Source organism: Podarcis cretensis (assembly GCF_951804945.1).
Source record: "Podarcis cretensis genome assembly, chromosome: 14".
NCBI classification, from domain to species: domain Eukaryota; kingdom Metazoa; phylum Chordata; class Lepidosauria; order Squamata; family Lacertidae; genus Podarcis; species Podarcis cretensis.
This window is the reverse complement of record NC_137183.1, coordinates 52,221,756-52,240,287: the sequence shown is the minus strand read 5'-3', so window position 1 is coordinate 52,240,287 and position 18,532 is coordinate 52,221,756. Positions and strand designations below refer to the sequence as shown.

Sequence of the window (18,532 nt, the reverse complement as noted above, 5' to 3'; positions counted from 1 at the left end):
CTTCATATGTACCACTCTGGGTTTCCTCAGCAATGGGCATGGACTGAGAGGCCGTCAACTCTTGAATATCCAGATTTGACAACTTGGGTCACACTGCAGCCTCTCAGCTCATTGGTGGTATGTGAAGCTTAAGCAGGGGGTGTGCATTCCCCAGGCACATTTGCAATATATGCTGTAGAAGGTTCATTTAAAGATACTAGAAAAGCCTTCTGCCTCTTATAATATAAACTGCCTAAAAGATTACAGTCCAGGTACGTGCACATAAGTCAGTCGTAAGTCAAATATAAAAATCTAGCATTTATAAATGCTGTATGCTTATCTAGAAATATTTTCTCCTGTACGGAGGAAGGGATCTTATTGTGGGTTGTCTCCACTCACTCCTCTCTGCCAGCACAAACCTAGTTATTAGTTATATAAAAGTTTAAAGGTATTTTAAAGAGAAAAAGAAAGGCTTGTGGCATCAATTTGCAAAGAGTTTTGCCACCTATGTAAGACAACCCTTTTTGTTCTATATAGAAGTGTATGTGTGTGTGCTTGTGCTTGCTTGCTCCTATGTGCACACATGCATTGGTGTGCGTGTAGATCTGAAGAAATGCGGGCCATCTCAAAATGAATTGCAGATTATTGTGATTCAGAATGGCCTCCTTCAGTGAGATTGTGTTGCTTTTTAATCCCAGTATATTCGACAAAAGTCTTATGAAAGGGTGGGGGTAGCAATTTACTCCTCCTGTCCCCTCCCCTTAGTTACCACTTACCTGCTATTTTAACCACTGAGTTTAAAATGCCACAGTCTTCTTGACTATATGTAAGAGGGAAAAAGCACTAATATTAGCACATTAAGAAAACTTGGAAATATATACTCTAATGACATAAATTCATTTTGTATATTGGTTGTTGTTAAATTAAAAAAGGAGGAAAATGCCACAATCTGGCATGTATTACATATTATGTGTAACATTACATAAAATGAGGGAAGGCATTATTTTTCAGCGCCCCAAAATTGAACTAATGTCCCTGTAACAAAGAATGTTGGACAGACCTGAACAGCTAAGTGTCAGTCTGTATAAATATATGCTTTTATTATATTTGTACCATATACAGGCAACTCCCCATTTACACAGGGGTTGTGTTTTGAGGCATCGTGTGTCATCGGGACACGAGTAAGCCTGCCCCATTCTGCCCACTTCTGGTGCTGAAAATGGCACACACACCAGAGGTCACACACAAATGAGGAGTTGCCTGCATCCACTTTTCCCCTTAGAATAACCTTGTCAGGTAAAGCTAGGTTGCAAGCATGGCAATTTGCCAAAGGTCACTTTGGGGGCTTCATGGTTTAAAATGGAAGCTTGAATTCAAGTTCCTCAAGTTTGTAGTCTGACACTCTAACCCAGCGCTTTCCAAACTTTTCAAATTGGTGACATACTTTTTAGACGTGCATCATTTCACAACAGAGTAATTCAGTTTTACTAGGAAACCAGAGGTTAAACTAAACGTTTTTCATTCCTGGGAGGAGCACAGGGAATGCTTGTGCGACACACCTACACACTGTACACACCTACACACTGTAGCTGACACACTAATGTGTCGCAACACAGTTTGGTAAACTCTGCTCTAGACTCTGTACTATACAGATTCTTGTTCAGAAGGTTGTCTTCTAATTTTGAGTGTCTGTGTGCAAGTTGAAATGTTTCCTATTGGAAATATAATAATAATGCTAGGTGATTTATTTTTGTGACATATTTTTTTCCCTTCCCTTATTGAATTAGGTGGCACTTTCCCTCCCAATCATATGTTTGCGTTCTCATCCTGCTTGCTCATTTTCTACTGCCTGTTTTCAGTGTTGCTATCATTTGTGAGGAACCATCTGTTAGGAATTCTGAGGTTGGTACAACAACTGTGTCTAGTATCCTGAGACTAAAGGCTGCAGTGTAGTTACTGAGTTGAAACAATATCATTTTATTCAGGGTCAGTGAAGAGGCATCTCACAGATTGATTTCTTCTCTCTCTCTCTCTCTCTCTCTCTCTCTTTCTCTCTCTTTCTCTCTCCCTCTCTCCCAATTGCAAACGACTAGCAATTTGTGAAATAAAAACACACAGATCATAAAACTGGGTGACCAACAATGTGTGATGCTCATTTCCTGCTGGAGGACAGTAATATGCATTCAAAATTAAGTCTGATTGAAAAAGGTCAGCTCAGACAGTCCTGTGGAGTATTCATAAAGCAGTAATGAGTCATGATTCTGTGAGGGCTTTTTGTCACTAAAGTACCGTGCTGGTTTTAAGGTTTTGGGGTTAATGGTTTTTTTGTTGTAAGTTCTTAACATTTTTCTATTCCTACTTGTTTTTTTAAAAAAATAAGTTATTGTCCTCTTGTCAGGAGCATTGCAACAAGTCTCACTGACAATCTTCCATTCAGCAGTGTTAAATCTCTCCCTTTTTTGCAGCCACTTTCCTGAACGCCAATGTAAATGCAGTCTCAAGGCTTTTACAGTACCAGCGAGGTGTCACAGCTGCTCCTGTCCCTTGTCTCCCAGAAGCTTCTTGTACTTTCCTTTCCTTTGCTTAAACACTGTGGAGCTGAACTGCATACCTGACTGCTCAATCTTGAAAACAGCTTTTCTTTCAGATTTGGCACTTGTGCTGCTGTGTGTTGTGTCCTGAAGCATGATTTCTGCTGTCTGACCTAGTGACATGAGCTAGGTAACCTGGTTACCAGCCCCGGGCCTGCAACAATGACAGGGGAGTTCTCCAGTCTTGACTTCTGCAAATACTTTTATGCATATATCAAAACAAAATGAAGCCTTTTATGTCATTGTCCCAGTCCTATGGAATGTTCTGCCAAGAGAGATTCAGGGGGTGCCTTCTGTTTCAACCTTCAAATGCCTGCTGAAAACTATGCCAGGCTTTATGTAGGCAATTACAAATACATAGTTAGTTGATGATCTCTGATCTTAATTTTTTATGTATTTTGTTCAATATAGATACTGTTGTAAATCACTCTGATATTTTTTGTGATATAGCATTTAATTAATTAATTAATGTCTAGCCTGATAGCCATGTTGAAAGATATACAGTACTGGCATTCTGTGGGTGGGAATAACTTGTAGAATTTACCTTCTGGATGTCTCAGACAACAGAGAGAGCACAGTGGGTTGAAGAGATGGGCAGTTTTCTTGAAGTCTGCTAGGGAGGGAAAGGGGCACAGAGGCTTCTGAGAAAGGCAGGATACTAACTCAGATCCTGGATCTGGAGAAGCAAGGTGGTTGGACAGAAGGCTGAAGGGCCACAGACAGCTTATGAAAATTATGACTTACAATGTGGGTTTGAACTCTAGTGCAGAAGTGGAGAACTTGTAGCTCTCAGATACTGTTGGATTCTCAACTCTCATCAGCTCCAGCCAAGCATTGCCAGTGGTGAGGGATGATGGAAGTTGTAGTCTAAACATGTCTGGAGGGCCACATGCTCTCCATCCCTGCTATAATTGATGCATGGTTTTAGGGTACACTGTTTGTTTGTCCCCACGGTTTATTCTATGGTTGTTCCTAGTACCTTGTGGAGGGCACACTATTAAGCGAATAGTTATATTTTCAAAGTGTTCTGCAGCAAGAACAGACAACAGCTAGGAGGTAATGGTATGAGAAGGGATTGTGTGCTTCCATGTTGTGCCTAGGCATCAAAACTCATTCCTGAAGTGCACAACAGTGTGATTGCAGGTAAGGAACTGATGGGGTAAATTGGATTATTTATTATGGTTTGGATTGAGTCGAAATAGTGGAGGGCAATTTTTCTCTCCTTCTCACTTCAAGGTCAGATGAGAGTATTTACTATTCTCTCTGTTTATCTGTGGATGCAAATTGAATTTGGTGATTCAAATTGATGAAATGTTAGAAATAAAAAACTCATCAGAGGCGACACGGAGAGAAATTACTGGGTTGAAATGGCTAGTGGGTTCACCATTCCATGTCCTGGCTTCTCCTTTGATTAGTAATTATTTCAATCCCCCCCCCTTCCATTTCATTCTCAGTTTTGTTTCAGTTGTTTTGATTTCTGTTTTTCAAGGGGAAAAATGTAATGACACTCTGAAGCATTTAGATTTGGAATTGGATGGTTGCAATAGCCAGCTGCAGGCAGGCAGCTCAGACTTGAACCTGAGGGAGGCACTGTTCAACTTTCACTTTTATAAGTTGATTTTCACTTATTAGCATCTGCGTTCAGGCTTATAAGTCTGCCATAGTAAGCTGATGAACTTTCGGGTCCCTTCCCTCAATTGAAAGCAGGAGAATGTGAGTCATATTTTGCAGCTGATATTGGAAGAGGGACCATAGCTCAACGACTGAGCAATGCTTTGTGTGTAGAAAGTCTCTGGTTCAGTCATTGGCATCTTTATATGTAGCTGGTGATGGATAAACAAAAAGTACCTCTGCCCGAGAACCTGGAAAGCTGCTGCCAGTCAGAGTAGAGAATATTGGCCTAGATGGACAAATAATCTCACCATTTATAAAGCAGCTTCCTATATTAATCACAGATCACCACTCCAAATGCTTAATTATTCAAAACTTTTTTGTCCAAGTGCTTGACATTCACAACTTACTGTACATTTCCTTGTATTAGACAAGGTTTTTTTTACTCCAAAATAAAGTAAAAAGTGGAGTGGGTGGGTGATCCTATACTTGGGTAGCGCAGAGGGGGGACAGGTGATTGGTTGCATCCGCGAGCAGGATCTAGCGATTGGGTGGGTGAATGGTGTCTGCTGCAAGGGTTGCTTTGTATTGGCTGCTGCTTTGTCAATCGGGTGGGTTATTTGTGGATGTGTCAAAGGCTGCTTTGGATTGGCTGCCGCTTCGGCAATTTGGCTTGCGTCACTTGTGATAGTTAGCGTTTGCCAGTTGGGTGAGTGATATTCGGTTCGGCATCCTCCCCCCTGCCCCCCCAAAATTGCTCAACAACTGTGGGCAATCCTTCGCAAAAAGAAGCTCAACAACCCTGTGCCATCTCCCCCCATTTTCTTAAATTTGAGCCCCAAAATAGGGGGCGTCTTATACATGGGTGTGTCTTATAGATGGAAAAGTACTGCATATTCTGCCCTTCCTCCCAGAAGAGCCCAGGGCAGCAAACAAGTGACAAAACAGTAAAAATATATTTAAAACAATTCCAATTTTGTGCAACCTTCTTGGTGTGTGTTCTACTATTTTATCTGTCATTTATAGAAGTCCCTTCTGATCTGCTAACCCTGGCATTAATACCCCCACACCAGATTTTTTGTTGTTGCTGTGCAACTCTCACTGTGCCCTTTTGCACTTTTTCCATTATCATCCGTACAATAAGACAGTCACCTCAATTGCTGTTATAACAAGTAGTTAAGCAGAACAGGGATTTGTTTTTGTTTTTAGTCATTACTTTCAGTGACACCCATTGCTCTATCTATGGGGTGGTGGGTTACTTAAAAGAAAATTATAGTAGATTGTTATGTATTTGATAGCCTGCAGTGACTTCTGTAATTTTTTTAAGGTGTGAGGGAAACTATTAAAACGCACGTAATAGCCTCTCTATTCATTATGTCACTCATTGTCCTTGGAAAGACTGAGGACTTCTTGAAAGTGAAGTTTTATCATTAAGATTATATTAAAGTGGCCTGGAGAAAGGGAAGAGCATAGCATTAAAAGAGATACTCAGCTTGGAGCACAAAGAACCTTCATTCAATAGACTTGGGGCAGTGTGGAGCATTAATAGACAGATAAACAGAAATGGCTTTTCCTCTTTAAGGCCAGGAATATGTACTTTGAACTTGCAAAGATTTCTGGAAATGCCAGTGCTCTCATAGTTCAATGCATTCCTCAGATGTGAGGTTTAATTTTTTATGAGTTTTGAAAAAGAAAGAAAGGAAAGGTTTGGATCATGTGATGCATTGGACTTAAAAGAGCCAGGCGTTTATCCAGCAAGGGTGTGGAGGGTTATGTCTCCTCTGGGCAGTGACATACTGGATTGAGTTGCTATAACTACTGTAAGCTTGCTGGTTTTCAATATGATGAAAATAATTAATCTAACTGCTTTTGCTTAGCAGCTAACCTGGGAACTTCTGCTGCGCCTGGTTCTTCCTTTCTGAAATTTAGGCAGTAGAAAGACCCATAGTTCTGGGTGGAAGAGGAGTGAAGCATATTGAGCTAGGCAGCAGACCACCCAGTTTTCATAATGTGGAGTGTAATTGGATGACAGTCAATGGGAACAGGCAGAAAGGACTTAATGATAAATATTTTATCATTTTAAATAAGAACCAGTTAAAGGCAATGAAGTTCCTGTGTGAGTGTCTGGAGGCGGTTGGAGGATGGATGGTGGCTAACGGATTGAGGCTGAATCCTGACAAGACAGAAGTACTGTTCTTGGGGGACAGGAGGCGGGCTGGTGTCAAGGACTCCCTGGTCCTGAATGGGGTAACTGTGCCCCTGAAGGACCGGGTATGCAGCCTGGGAGTCATTTTGGACTCACAGCTGTCCATGGAGGCACAGGTCAATTCTGTGTCCAGGGCAGCTGTCTACCAGCTCCATCTGGTATGCAGGCTGAGACCCTACCTGCTCACAGACTGTCTTGGCAGAGTGGTACATGCTCTAGTTATCTCCCGCTTGGACTACTGCAATGCGTTTTACATGGGGCTACCTTTGAAGGTGACTTGGAAACTACAATTAATCCAGAATGCGGCAGATAGACTGGTGACTGGGAGTGGCTGCCGAGACCATATAACACTGGTCCTGAAATATCTTCATAGGCTTCCAGTATGCTTCTGATCACAATTCAAAATGTTGGTGCTGACCTTTAAAGCCCTAAACGACCTCAGTACTGTATACCTGAAGGAGCGTCTCTACCCCCATTGTCCAGCCCGAACACTGAGGTCCAGCGCCGAGGGCCTCCTGGCAGCTCCCTCACTGCGACAAGTGAGGTTACAGGGGACCAGGCAGAGGGCCTTCTCAGTAGTGGCACCTGCCCTGTGGAACGCCCTCCCAGCAGATGTCAAGGCAATAAGCCAGTGTTTCCCAACCTTGGGCCTCCAGATGTTTTTGGCCTACAACTCCCATCATCCCTAGCTAGCAAGACCAGTGGTCAGGGATGATGGGAATTGTAGTTCAAAAACAGCTGGAGGCCCAAGGTTGGGAAACACTGCAATAAGCAACTATTTTACTTTTAAAAGACAACTGAAGGCGGCCCTGTTTAGGGAAGTTTTTAATGTTTGATGCTGTATTGTTTTTAATATTCGGTTGGAAGCCACCCAGAGTGGCTGGGGAAACGCAGCCAGATGGGCGGGGTATAATTTTTTATTATTATTATTATTATTATTATTATTAATAATAATATTCTTTCATGGAGCAATAACAAGTGTTGTCAAAGCAATTGAAAAAGCACCCAAATGTAATTGCATTTGATTGAATCTAATGAACTTTGGCAATTTTTCTAAACTGAAATGCAGAAAGGAAAATACATATGAAAACATTGTAACATTGTCATTTTTGGAAACTCTGTTTCTACACTAAGCTGGGGAACAGAATGTATTATTTATGATGAGGGTCACCAACCTCATGCCCACAAAAACTTTTATTGGCACACTGCCAGGGAACCCAGACTTTGAGCTTTCTTTCTTTTTTTAAAGTAAGTCTCCAGCCCACTTATAAAGAAAGTTATGAAGCAAAATGTGCAGGTACCCTTCTACGTCCTGGCTTCTGTCACCTGTCAGTTTGCAAATGAATGAAGTCAAAGCTCTGATTGATAAGTGAGTTGTTTGAACACTGGTCAATAGGAATCTCTGGGGTCCTAAAGAGCTGCTGTTTTCCCCTTTAGTTCACTTTTCCTGCGTCTGTCTTGTATCATTGTCCTTTGATCCACCCATTTGCTGCTATATAATATTAATAATAATAAATTTTATTTATATCCCACCCTCCCCAGCCGAAGCCGGGCTCAGGGCGGCTAACAACAATCAAATAATCCCACATTCTAAAAACATTTCATTATAAAAATTAAAATCAAATTGATGGCAACCGTTAAGCAAAATTCTGTGCCGATTGCCAGAGGAGGGAGTCAGGCTGCGCCCTGACCAAAGGCCTGGTGGAACAGCTCTTTCTTGCAGGCCCTGCGGAAAGATGTCAGGTCCCGCAGGGCCCTAGTCTCTTGTGACAGAGTGTTCCACCAGATTGGAGCTGCAGCTGAGAAAGCCCTGGCTCTAGTTGAGGCCAGCCTAACCTCTCTGTGGCCTGGGACCTTCAGGATGTTTTTATTTGCAGACCGTAGGTTCCTCTGTGGGACATACCAGGAGAGGCGGTCCCAAAGGTATGAGGGTCCTAGGCCGTATAGGGCTTTAAAGGTTAAAACCAGCACCTTAAACCTGATCCTGTACTCCACCGGGAGCCAGTGCAGCTGGTATAGTACCGGATGAATGTGATCTCGCAGCGAAGACCCCATAAGGAGTCTCGCCACGGCATTCTGCCCCCGCTGGTCTTAGCACTGGGGTGCTTAGTGCTAAGATAGGAGGTAAGAGATTTCTCTGGCTACTTTTTAAAGAGGACCTCTAAAGAGCAGCCAAAGGGATCTTTTATCTCCCTAAGGGCTTATCTCTGATCTTAGCATTGTGGTGGTTAATGCTGAAATGATAGATAAAAGATCACTTTGACTGTTCTGATCTTCCTGATCGGGAGATAATGCACTCTGTCTGCTCTTCAGAGATTCTTCTCTAAAGAGCAGTGACTTTTGTTTCATGAGCAGGCCATAAGACAAAGCTTTGTAGGCTGAATGGCCACTTTCCATCTTTTCATTGGCTGGGTCTTTACTGCAGAACACGGGTTAGCCACCTTTGCTCTTAAACCAGTTAAGTTTAAGACGGGTGTTGTTTCTTTAACAATTTATGCCAATTATTTTAACTCCCACATAATTGAAACAGCATAAGTAAAATAAAATGGCACCGGCTCAACTGCTGTGGCTTCAGTGTGGATCATGGCCTGCCAATTCTATGTCCTCTCATTCTGCCAACTAGAATGAAAATTAATTGGAAGTCCAATTTTGTTTTCAGCTCTGTGCATTTTTTCTCAGTTGTATCATCTAACAGCTGGTTTATCCAAGAATGACCATGCATAAAATTGGGTCTTTTCATCTGTGTTTTGATATCTTAGCAGTTGGAAGGGGGAGAAAAACTATCTCTTCCCCCTTTTGAGAGTCTTTTTTCTTCCTTTCTTCCTTTTTTGGAAATTCTGGTATTCATAATAGTTTCTTAAAAGAAGATGTACATGCTACTCTATGGCAAAAGTTTCATTTTCTGTGTAACTAATTAATTAAAACAGAAAAGGGGGCAGGGGCATAGTGATGTTCCGGTTATTAAATTAGCCATTTTCTGCAGTAGATTTATAGTCTTTGTGATTAACATTCCCACCTGGATATGACAATGGAAATAATCTATTTTACACTCTATTAAATTGGTATATGAATAGCTTCAAATTGAACTGGAACTTTCATATACATCTTTGATTCACTGAAAGATTTAAGATGTAAATATGGATCAGATGGTGGATGGAGGAGGATTTGATTGAGATTCCTGGTCAGTACATGCTTAGTTTCCTATGATAACAAAAAAACAGGCCTGGAAAGAGAAAAAATATTCAGTCATATTAGAGTTGTGTTTTGGTTTGTCAGAGATACATTCATACATACATAGTTTAGACAGAAATATCTTGTAAAGAAACATATGGTTATTTATATTTATTTATTTAAAAATATTCTGCTTTTCACCATCTGAAACAATCAAAACATACAACATAAAAATTAAAACATAAATTAAATATTATAAGTTTTAAATATCAGAATTTTAAACAATATTATGAGAAAATTTTCAGGTAACACACATTATTTTCCCCAGCATGCTTGGGCACTGATGTTTTAATTTTCATTCATAAATGCTATGGTTCTGAGATCTCAGGTATAGAAGTACTCCTCACACAACTATTTGGAGTGTCTTGTGGGCATGGCTATGTTAGAAGAGAAAATACTGGAGCCACATAACAATATATTCTATTAATAATAACATTATGTGAATGTGCAATGCAACAATATGCTTACAAACAACTCTTTGCCTGGTTTCTGGTGGCAAGTGAGAGTGGTTAGGGAATGAAGTTTAGAAGGGAGTTGTAAGTGGTCAGTCCCATTTTAAATGCTTTTATCCCCTGCCAATTGTAGTAAACTGCCAAGCGTCAGGTTGATAGAAGTTCAATGTTGGTAATTTTGTCTTTCCTAGTGCTAGACTATTAGAGAAGGCACGGAAGCAACTGCAAGAAGAGTTGCTGAAGACCCAGAGCCAGCTACTGGAGGAGAAGAAAAAACGTGAGCAGCACGAATCTATGGCCAGGTGCTTGCAAAAACGAGTGCAGCTGCTTATAAAGGTATGTCACCTGTATGGATCTTGTTTTTGCTCTCCATTTACTTGTTGGGAAGTCCAGAAAAGGATGAGGTTGCTACTCCTTTCTTTTATTTAGTTTTATTTAGCTGTGCGCTTATGAAAATGTGAGAAACTCTCCTACGTTTAATGATAAATCATTATTCCAAGGCAGATCACAGAAGTATAAAATAACAATAACGCTACAAAATCAAAGTGTATTTAAATACATTGACTTCTGTAAAGATAGGTGTGTTGTAAGGTTAGCAATAAGGGACGCAGGTGGCGCTGTGGGTTAAAGCCTCAGCGCCTAGGACTTGCCGATCGAAAGGTCGGCGGTTCGAATCCCTGCTCGGTCCCAGCGCCTGCCAACCTAGCAGTTCGAAAGCACCTCCGGGTGCAAGTAGATAAATAGGGACCGCTTACCAGCAGGAAGGTAAACGGCGTTTCCGTGTGCGACTCTGGCTCGCCAGAGCAGCGATGTCACGCTGGCCACGTGACCCGGAAGTGTCTCCGGACAGCGCTGGCCCCTGGCCTCTTAAGTGAGATGGGTGCACAACCCCAGAGTCTGTCAAGACTGGCCCGTACGGGCAGGGGTACCTTTACCTTTTACCTTTAAGGTTAGCAATGTCATCCTATGCACCTGTATCCATAAGTTGAATTCAGTGGGACTTACTCCTAGGTAAGTTTTTCTAAGATTGCAGTCTAAAGCTTTTATGTATTTACTGTACTTACCTACTTGTAGCCTGTTCCATCCCAATGGCTCAGGTTAGTTACTTACGCTAAAACTAATGTCATCAGGGCGGTGTGTGTGTGTGTGTGTGTGTGTGATCTATCACGGGTGATGTAGAGATGATCAAATTCATTGTTTAAAGTTAACTTCTGAATCTTGGTTTTGGGTTTGGATGTGACCTGAAACTATGGTTAACCGTGGCTTTCTCATGCACATGTTTTGCTCATGCACAAAGGGAGGAGCAAAGTGATTAAAAAGAAGAAGGGGAAATGCCAATAATTACAGTAAATCACCATCAATTCACTTTGCAAATACAGCAACCTTCAGTACAGGGATCGTAAATTAAACATATAAGTTAATAAAAGTTGTGCAGGTGTCTAAATAGGTATCTGTCAGGAAGCTGTCAGTGGCTCCCGGCTGATTGCCCAGAAAGTATAATGACAAGGAAAGGTTTCTTACCATCTTTTTTTTATTTCAATATTTACAGAGAGATGCTATAGAAACCAGCCTCTTGGATAATGGCATTGTCCCGAGTGAATCTCCACCCCCTGTCTCTTCCACATTCTCATTCGTCACTTCTATGGGTGCTGCTACGTGCCCTCTGTCTTTGAGCTCTTTGCTCACCTACTTTCAAGGTTCTGGGAGATGGAGGGTCTGGGATGCTTTCTAATGACACTGTGTCAGTCAGCTGCTGTTCCGCTTCTGCCTCCTCCTCCTCTCCCATTATTTCCCAACTTTTCCCCTCATCTGCCTCTGAGCTGTGACCTCCCTCAAACCACTGTTGTAAATCTATACTGTCTTCCTCTTCCTCCTCCCTGGAAGGGTCAGGATGGGGAGGCAGTTTCCATCATTCCTCCTCTGCCCAGTTCCTGATAGTATCCACATGAGATTGATGCATATATGAAATCATAGAATCATAGAGTTGGAAGAGACCACAAGGGCCATCGAGTCCAACCCCCTGCCAAGCAGGAAACACCATCAGAGCACTCCTGACATATGGTTGTCAAGCCTCTGCTTAAAGACCTCCAAAGAAGGAGACTCCACCACACTCCTTGGCAGCAAATTCCACTGTCAAACAGTTCTTACTGTCAGGAAGTTCTTCCTAATGTTTAGGTGGAATCTTCTTTCTTGTAGTTTGGAACCATTGCTCCGTGTCTGCTTCACTGACAGAAATATAGGTAGGTAGCCGTGTTGGTCTGCCATAGTCGAAACAAAATAAAAAAAATCCTTCCAGTAGCACCTTAGAGACCAACTAAGTTTGTTAAGAGATCCTTATTCAAGCAGCTGAAGAAGTGTGCATGCACACGAAAGCTCATACCAATAACAAACTTAGGTGGTGCTACTGGAAGGATTTTTTAAATTTTATATGAAATACTGGCATCTTCACTGCTTACACACATTCTACTTGCATGCAACCGCTGTATGATGCTGCAAAATAAATTAATAATTAGAATCGTATCAGGAAATGGCAGGAGAGAGCTGAAGAGTTATTGTGGCTCACGAGGAGACCCTCCCCGGAGCCCGAAGAGGATGTCTGTGAGGGTAGAAGAAGCCTCAAAGAGACCTGAGACACAGCGGGGCCTTGTGTAGGCTGCTCAGCCTCCCCAACTAACAGCTGACATGTGGGGTAGCGCAGCAGCAGCAGCTGCCACTTTCCCGCGCGTCCTCTAGACTCCAGCCAACCCTAGAGTTTCAATTCTAGATATTTGAGTCTGGATTGGAGAGAGCATGGGAGAGGGTTCTGCAGAGCAGGCAAAAATAGGCATTTAGAGGGTGTTCCCCACTTTATGCGATTTCACTTAGGCTCGTGGGCCACCGAAAGGTAACCCCCACAATAAGTGGGGGATGCCTGTATATCCTAATGTAGCCTGGTAAGGTCCTCAGACCATTGTCTAACAGATGTTGGGTATTTAGCCTTCGAGGCTTGAAGTATGTCTCTAAGCCACCATAAGTGCTTGCAAAATCCATTATTGTTGTCGAGCCATTAATCCCCATGCCGCAGGAATATTGTTTAAAAGTACATGAACATCTGAGAATTTCAAGAATTTTGCTGATACAAATCAAAAGGAATGTATCACTCGACACTCCCTTATCATAAGCCTCAAAGAAACATTCTCACCTCCAACATCTTTCTGTATTGAACAGTCCCTTCCTATTCAAACATTGTGGAGTCCAGTATACATGAATTACTAATTTTTGCTGAATCAATGATAATTTCAATCTAGGGAAACATTTTATGTGGATTCTAAAGCAATTTTCCATTGTTTAGGCTGTATAATATTTTCTAATTCCCCATTCCACACCTCTCTAAGTTCCTGAAATTCTACCTTACTAAATTATATTAAACATTTATACTCAGCAGTTATAGATTTAGTTTTCTGTAAGGATCTGATAATTTCCTTCAGTAGTTGAAGGAGGTGTCAAGACACTCAAAGTAGACGGGCTATTAAAGGCACAAATAGATGTGGTAACTGTAGACACTGCCATTCTTCACTCATTGGTGATATTTGAACACCAAATTTTACATGATGATTCCTGATATCAAGGAGCAGGTTTTTCTTTATGTTTGGATGTGATTGGATGTCATTTTAAATCATTATGACAGACTGAACCTGCCAGGGGACTGCCATCGGAAAGCGGGAGGGAGGCATGGGAACACAGAGAGCCTCCCACACTTCTGAGGAGCAGCTCCTCCTCCAACTGTGGGGAAAGCCACACCTCCAGTGGAGCAGAGGGGGAAGGGGAAAGCCGGGCGAGGGGAGGGCTCAAAGATGTGACTGAGAGCCCAAGCCCCTCACCTAGCCCGGCCGGCCAGGAAACAGTCACACCGTTTCCATCGCCTAGTTTACGCAGAGGGGTGAAACATAAGGAGGGGAGGCAGAGATTTGGGGTGTCTAAGCTCTTATGCTAAGGGGGGGGGGACCGGAAGGGGCCACTCCCGGAATCTGGAAATGACTGAGACAGACATGAACTTTCTGATTCTGCACTGTAAATAGTTTACACAAATAAAAACCTGCTAAAGACAGGTCGGAGTCCTGCCTGGTTACTCGTGAGCAACCAACACACCGCCTGACAGAACCTTTAAAAACTGCACTGATTTTAACAACTGACATCAAAATTGCACTGATTTTTTGTTTGTTTGTTTCTTAGAATTTGTGTGTAGAGCCAAATATGAGGTTCTAGCATTATACTGTATAAATGAAATGGGCATTTATTTTCCAATTAGTTAAAGGAAAACACACTTTAGTAGCTGTGATTCCAGAAGATACTAAATGACACATAGGGGAGAAAAGTAGTCAAACAATGCAGAGACTACAGATGTTGATATGCCAGTGACCTCAAGATACCAGCAGTCTTTGTAATCTATATCTGTGATTTTTTCATCTCTGTCTTTCTAAAAGCATGCACCTGGCATCTTGTTCAGATATTGGTTTTATCTTCTTTGCAATATAGGTAAAGGTAAAGGTACCCCTGCCCGTACGGGCCAGTCTTGACAGACTCTGGGGTTGTGCGCCCATCTCACTTAAGAGGCCAGGGGCCAGCGCTGTCCGGAGACACTTCCGGGTCACGTGGCCAGCGTGACATCGCTGCTCTGGCGAGCCAGAGTCGCACACGGAAACGCCGTTTACCTTCCCGCTGGTAAGCGGTCCCTATTTATCTACTTGCACCCGGAGGTGCTTTCAAACTGCTAGGTTGGCAGGCGCTGGGACTGAGCAGCGGGAGCGCACCCCGCCGCAGGGATTCGAACCGCCGACCTTTTGATCGGCAAGTCCTAGGCGCTGAGGCTTTAACCCACAGCGCCACCTGCGTCCCTACTTCTTTGCAATATAGGAGGATTCAAATGACAAGCTGACATGGGGGGGTTGATTTAAATCTGATTGCATGAAGACTCTCTGGAGAGTTGTTTGTGTACTGGCTCACCACACAGAAGTTAACAGTTTTTATCATAGAGTTGCAAACCATCCATCTGTGACATAGATGTAGACAGACTGTAACATCAGTGTTGTGAACTATTAAATATATCTTGAATTCTATGTAGCCCACATTAAAGTATCCACTCCATCAGTGGTCATTTTATTCCACCTTTTCAACTGATACATATAATGAAATATGGGATATGTACATAAGCACTGTTTTCTTGGCCCAGCTTGCTATAACCCTAGGACAAAGGTTTTCATTTTAATTAAAATAAAATGATCATATAGTTTGATATTAAATTGAGCAAATATATCACCTGTTAAAAATAATAACTTTACACTGAAAGCTTTATAACCCAGACTGATATTTAATGATCTAATTAGTAGCTTCTCTGGTAGACTGTGTTGCTGTGAGTATCACTGAAAATGGAAAAGGGGAGGGAAAAATAAGAAACTTGATTGTCCTTGGCCAGGCATAGGCAAACTCGGCCCCCCAGATGTTTTGGAACTATAACTCCCATCACCCCTAGCTAACAGGACCAGTGGTCAGGGATGATGGGAGTTGGAGTCGCAAAACATCTGGAGGGCCGAGTTTGCCTGTGCCTGTCCTTGGCTCTTTGAGAATAATATAGTGAATCTTGTAAACACAGAAATGCATACTTGGAAGAAACTGTCTTATTCATGGATAGTGATGCATTTCTAAGCCATCAAGCTTTTGTTGAGGGTAAGGCTATGAATGGCTACTAGTCAGAGAAGCTATATACTACTTTTGGAACCAGCATTGCTTTAGATACACTGTACAAAAGGTGTCTAGATGCATGTCAGAATACACCGAGTAGTCAAGCAACCAGTTCCCCAAAGTGGTCAGCCAAAGCATGCCTAATTATCTTCTCACTTCTCCCTGTGGCAGAATATTCCATTTGATAATTATGCATTGTGTGCAGAAGCATTTCATTTTATCTGTCTGAACCTACTGCCAATCACTTTTCTTCATGAATAGAATGAAATTTAATTAATTTTAACTTTTACTTCCACTTTTAACAACAAGGAGACTTAAAGCAATTTAAAAACACAATATACAGCAATATCACCATATTAAAATGCAACTAATAGAGCTAAAAGAAATTGGAACCAGCAACAGAAGAATAAGTAAGATAAGCTGAACAACGGATGAAACAGGAATGCCTTCGTTGCATGCCTGAAGGCAAATAGCTAGGGAGCCAACCGGGCTTCCCAAGGAAAGGAGATCCATAACCTTGGTGCCACTGCCAGGAGATTTGATCCTTAGGCATTGGAGGGTGGAAGAAAATGTAGCTGCAAAGATACTCTCACTTGATTTCTTTCCCATATTTCAACGACTCTTCATTGTGGATTGTTTTAAATTAGCTTTATAGTTGTGGCCATTGCTAAGACTATGACATTTAATATGGGGAAAGACCAGAGCTTAGTGGTGAGTAGGCTGAAAGCATAGAGTCAGGTTACCACAACTTCCATCACAGAGCTTCAGTATGCTGATGACAATGTAGTGTGTGCACACTTAGAGGATGACCTCCAAACCATCCTGAATATATTCGCAGAAGCTTACAGAAATCTTGGCCTATTGTTCAACATCCAAAAGACCAGAGTGCTACACCAACAAGCACAAAACAACCCATCTGCAGCACCACAAATCAAGCTCAGTGGTGTAACTTTGGAAAGTGTCGAACACTTCTCCTACCTGGGCAGTTATCTTTCCACAAGGGCCGACACTGATGCCGAAATCCAGCATCGCCTTGGCTCTGTGAGTGCAGCTTTCTCCCAATTGAAGTACAGAGTGTTTGAGGACCGGGACATTTGTAGGGAAACCAAAATGCTTGTTTACAAAGCTATTGCACTACCAACCTTACTGTATGCTTGTGAAACATGGACTACTTATAAATGCTATCTCCAACTCCTTGAAAGATTCCATCAATGGTGTCTCTGAAAATTTTTACACATCACTTGGGAAGACAGACAAACTAATACCAATGTACTGGAAGAAGCAAAAATCACCAGTGTCAATGATTCTTCAACATTAGCTTCATTGGACTGGTCATGTTGTGCAGATGCCTGATTATCATCTTCCAAAGCAACTACTCTATTCCAAACTTAAAAATGGAAAGCATAATGCTGGTGATTAACAAAAGAAGTTTAAAGACTCTCTCAAGGCAAATCTAAAAAAAAAGTAGTATAAATACTGACAGTTGGGAAACACTGGCCTGTGAGCGCTCCAATTGAAAAACAGCCTTTACCAAAGGTGTCGTGGACTTTTAAGACACTCGAACTCAAGATGAAAGGAAGAAATGTGATAAGAGGAAGCCACGTTTGGCAAACCCTCACTGTGATCAACTCCTGCCCAGAAACCTATGTCCCCACTGTGGAAGGACGTGTGGATTCAGAATTGGCCTCCACAGTCACTTACGGACTCACTGTTAAAGTCCATGTTCAGACAATTTTACTCAGCTACGAGTGATTGCCAAAGAGGAAGAGTGTTGGAACACATGCTTTGCATAGAAAAGGTTCCAAGTGCAATCCCTCATGTCTCCTGGTTGGGTTGGGAAAGATTTCTGCCTTAAACCCTAGGCAACTTCTGCCTGCCAGCATGAGTGATACTGAGTTAGAAGGACCCATGGTCTGATTTGGTATAGGATAGCGTCTTATATTCTGTGTTCCTAGGACAGCACATTCTTCATCTGGAAAACAAATGCTGAAATGGCTCAGTCATTTCTGGGGGCAGGGGGGTTATTCTTGTTGCAGGGTTTTACGACACTAGTGTGAAATCTTCAGTCAAGTTTGAGTGATTTTGCTTGTGGCAGGGGGAAGGTTTTCACATGCACATCTTGGCTGTCACAGTTGCACATTTAATGAACATTAAGGTTATCAGTCATTTATATGTGCACTGCAAATCAGGAGGCAGCCTGTAGGGAGGAAATTGTTTTAATTAAGACTAGGTTGAGCACCTTGAGGTATTTGATCCCTGGCTGTTTCAAAGTGCCAGTGCTGATAGAGAAGGAACAAACAAATAGAGAATTAGTCTATTATCCAAAGTCCCACCTAGACACAGTTAGTTACAGTTAAGGAGGAATATTTTTCTCTCTGTGGTTCATGTTCTAAAGGAATACTTTTTTTACATTAAAAAACAGAAAATCCATTTAACTTCAAGAAGTAGTGCATACACACTTTTTTCTTTCTGTCCACGTTTACTGAGCTTGTTTTATAACCTAACAACACCAAATGGAGAGCATTCAGGGTTTCTGCTGGCCACTTTTCTGCCATTTACCATTTAAATAGTTCTAGCTCACTATGAATCATGCTCTCAGAGCAGGGCTAACTCCTGGTTTGAGAACCCAGGCAGGGTGCTATCCTGTGGGCACTATTTTATATTGATGGACTCCTGAAGCTTACTTGGCAGTAATGGTGACAGCTGTTCTCCAAGGGTGGATAGGAGCTTCTATTTTAATTTCC

General features: G+C 42.0%; 1 protein-coding gene across 2 annotated transcripts in view; it reads left to right on the top strand.

The window, feature by feature from the left end:
• The window catches only part of MAD1L1 (mitotic arrest deficient 1 like 1), a 452,304-nt gene that overhangs the window by 106,571 nt on the left and 327,201 nt on the right, over window positions 1-18,532 (top strand). For both annotated transcript variants that reach the window (XM_079953794.1, XM_079953795.1), the window contains exon 11: window positions 10,262-10,406. In XM_079953794.1, the coding sequence (XP_079809920.1) occupies window positions 10,262-10,406 (145 nt within the window). The remainder of the gene's footprint in view (window positions 1-10,261; window positions 10,407-18,532) is intronic.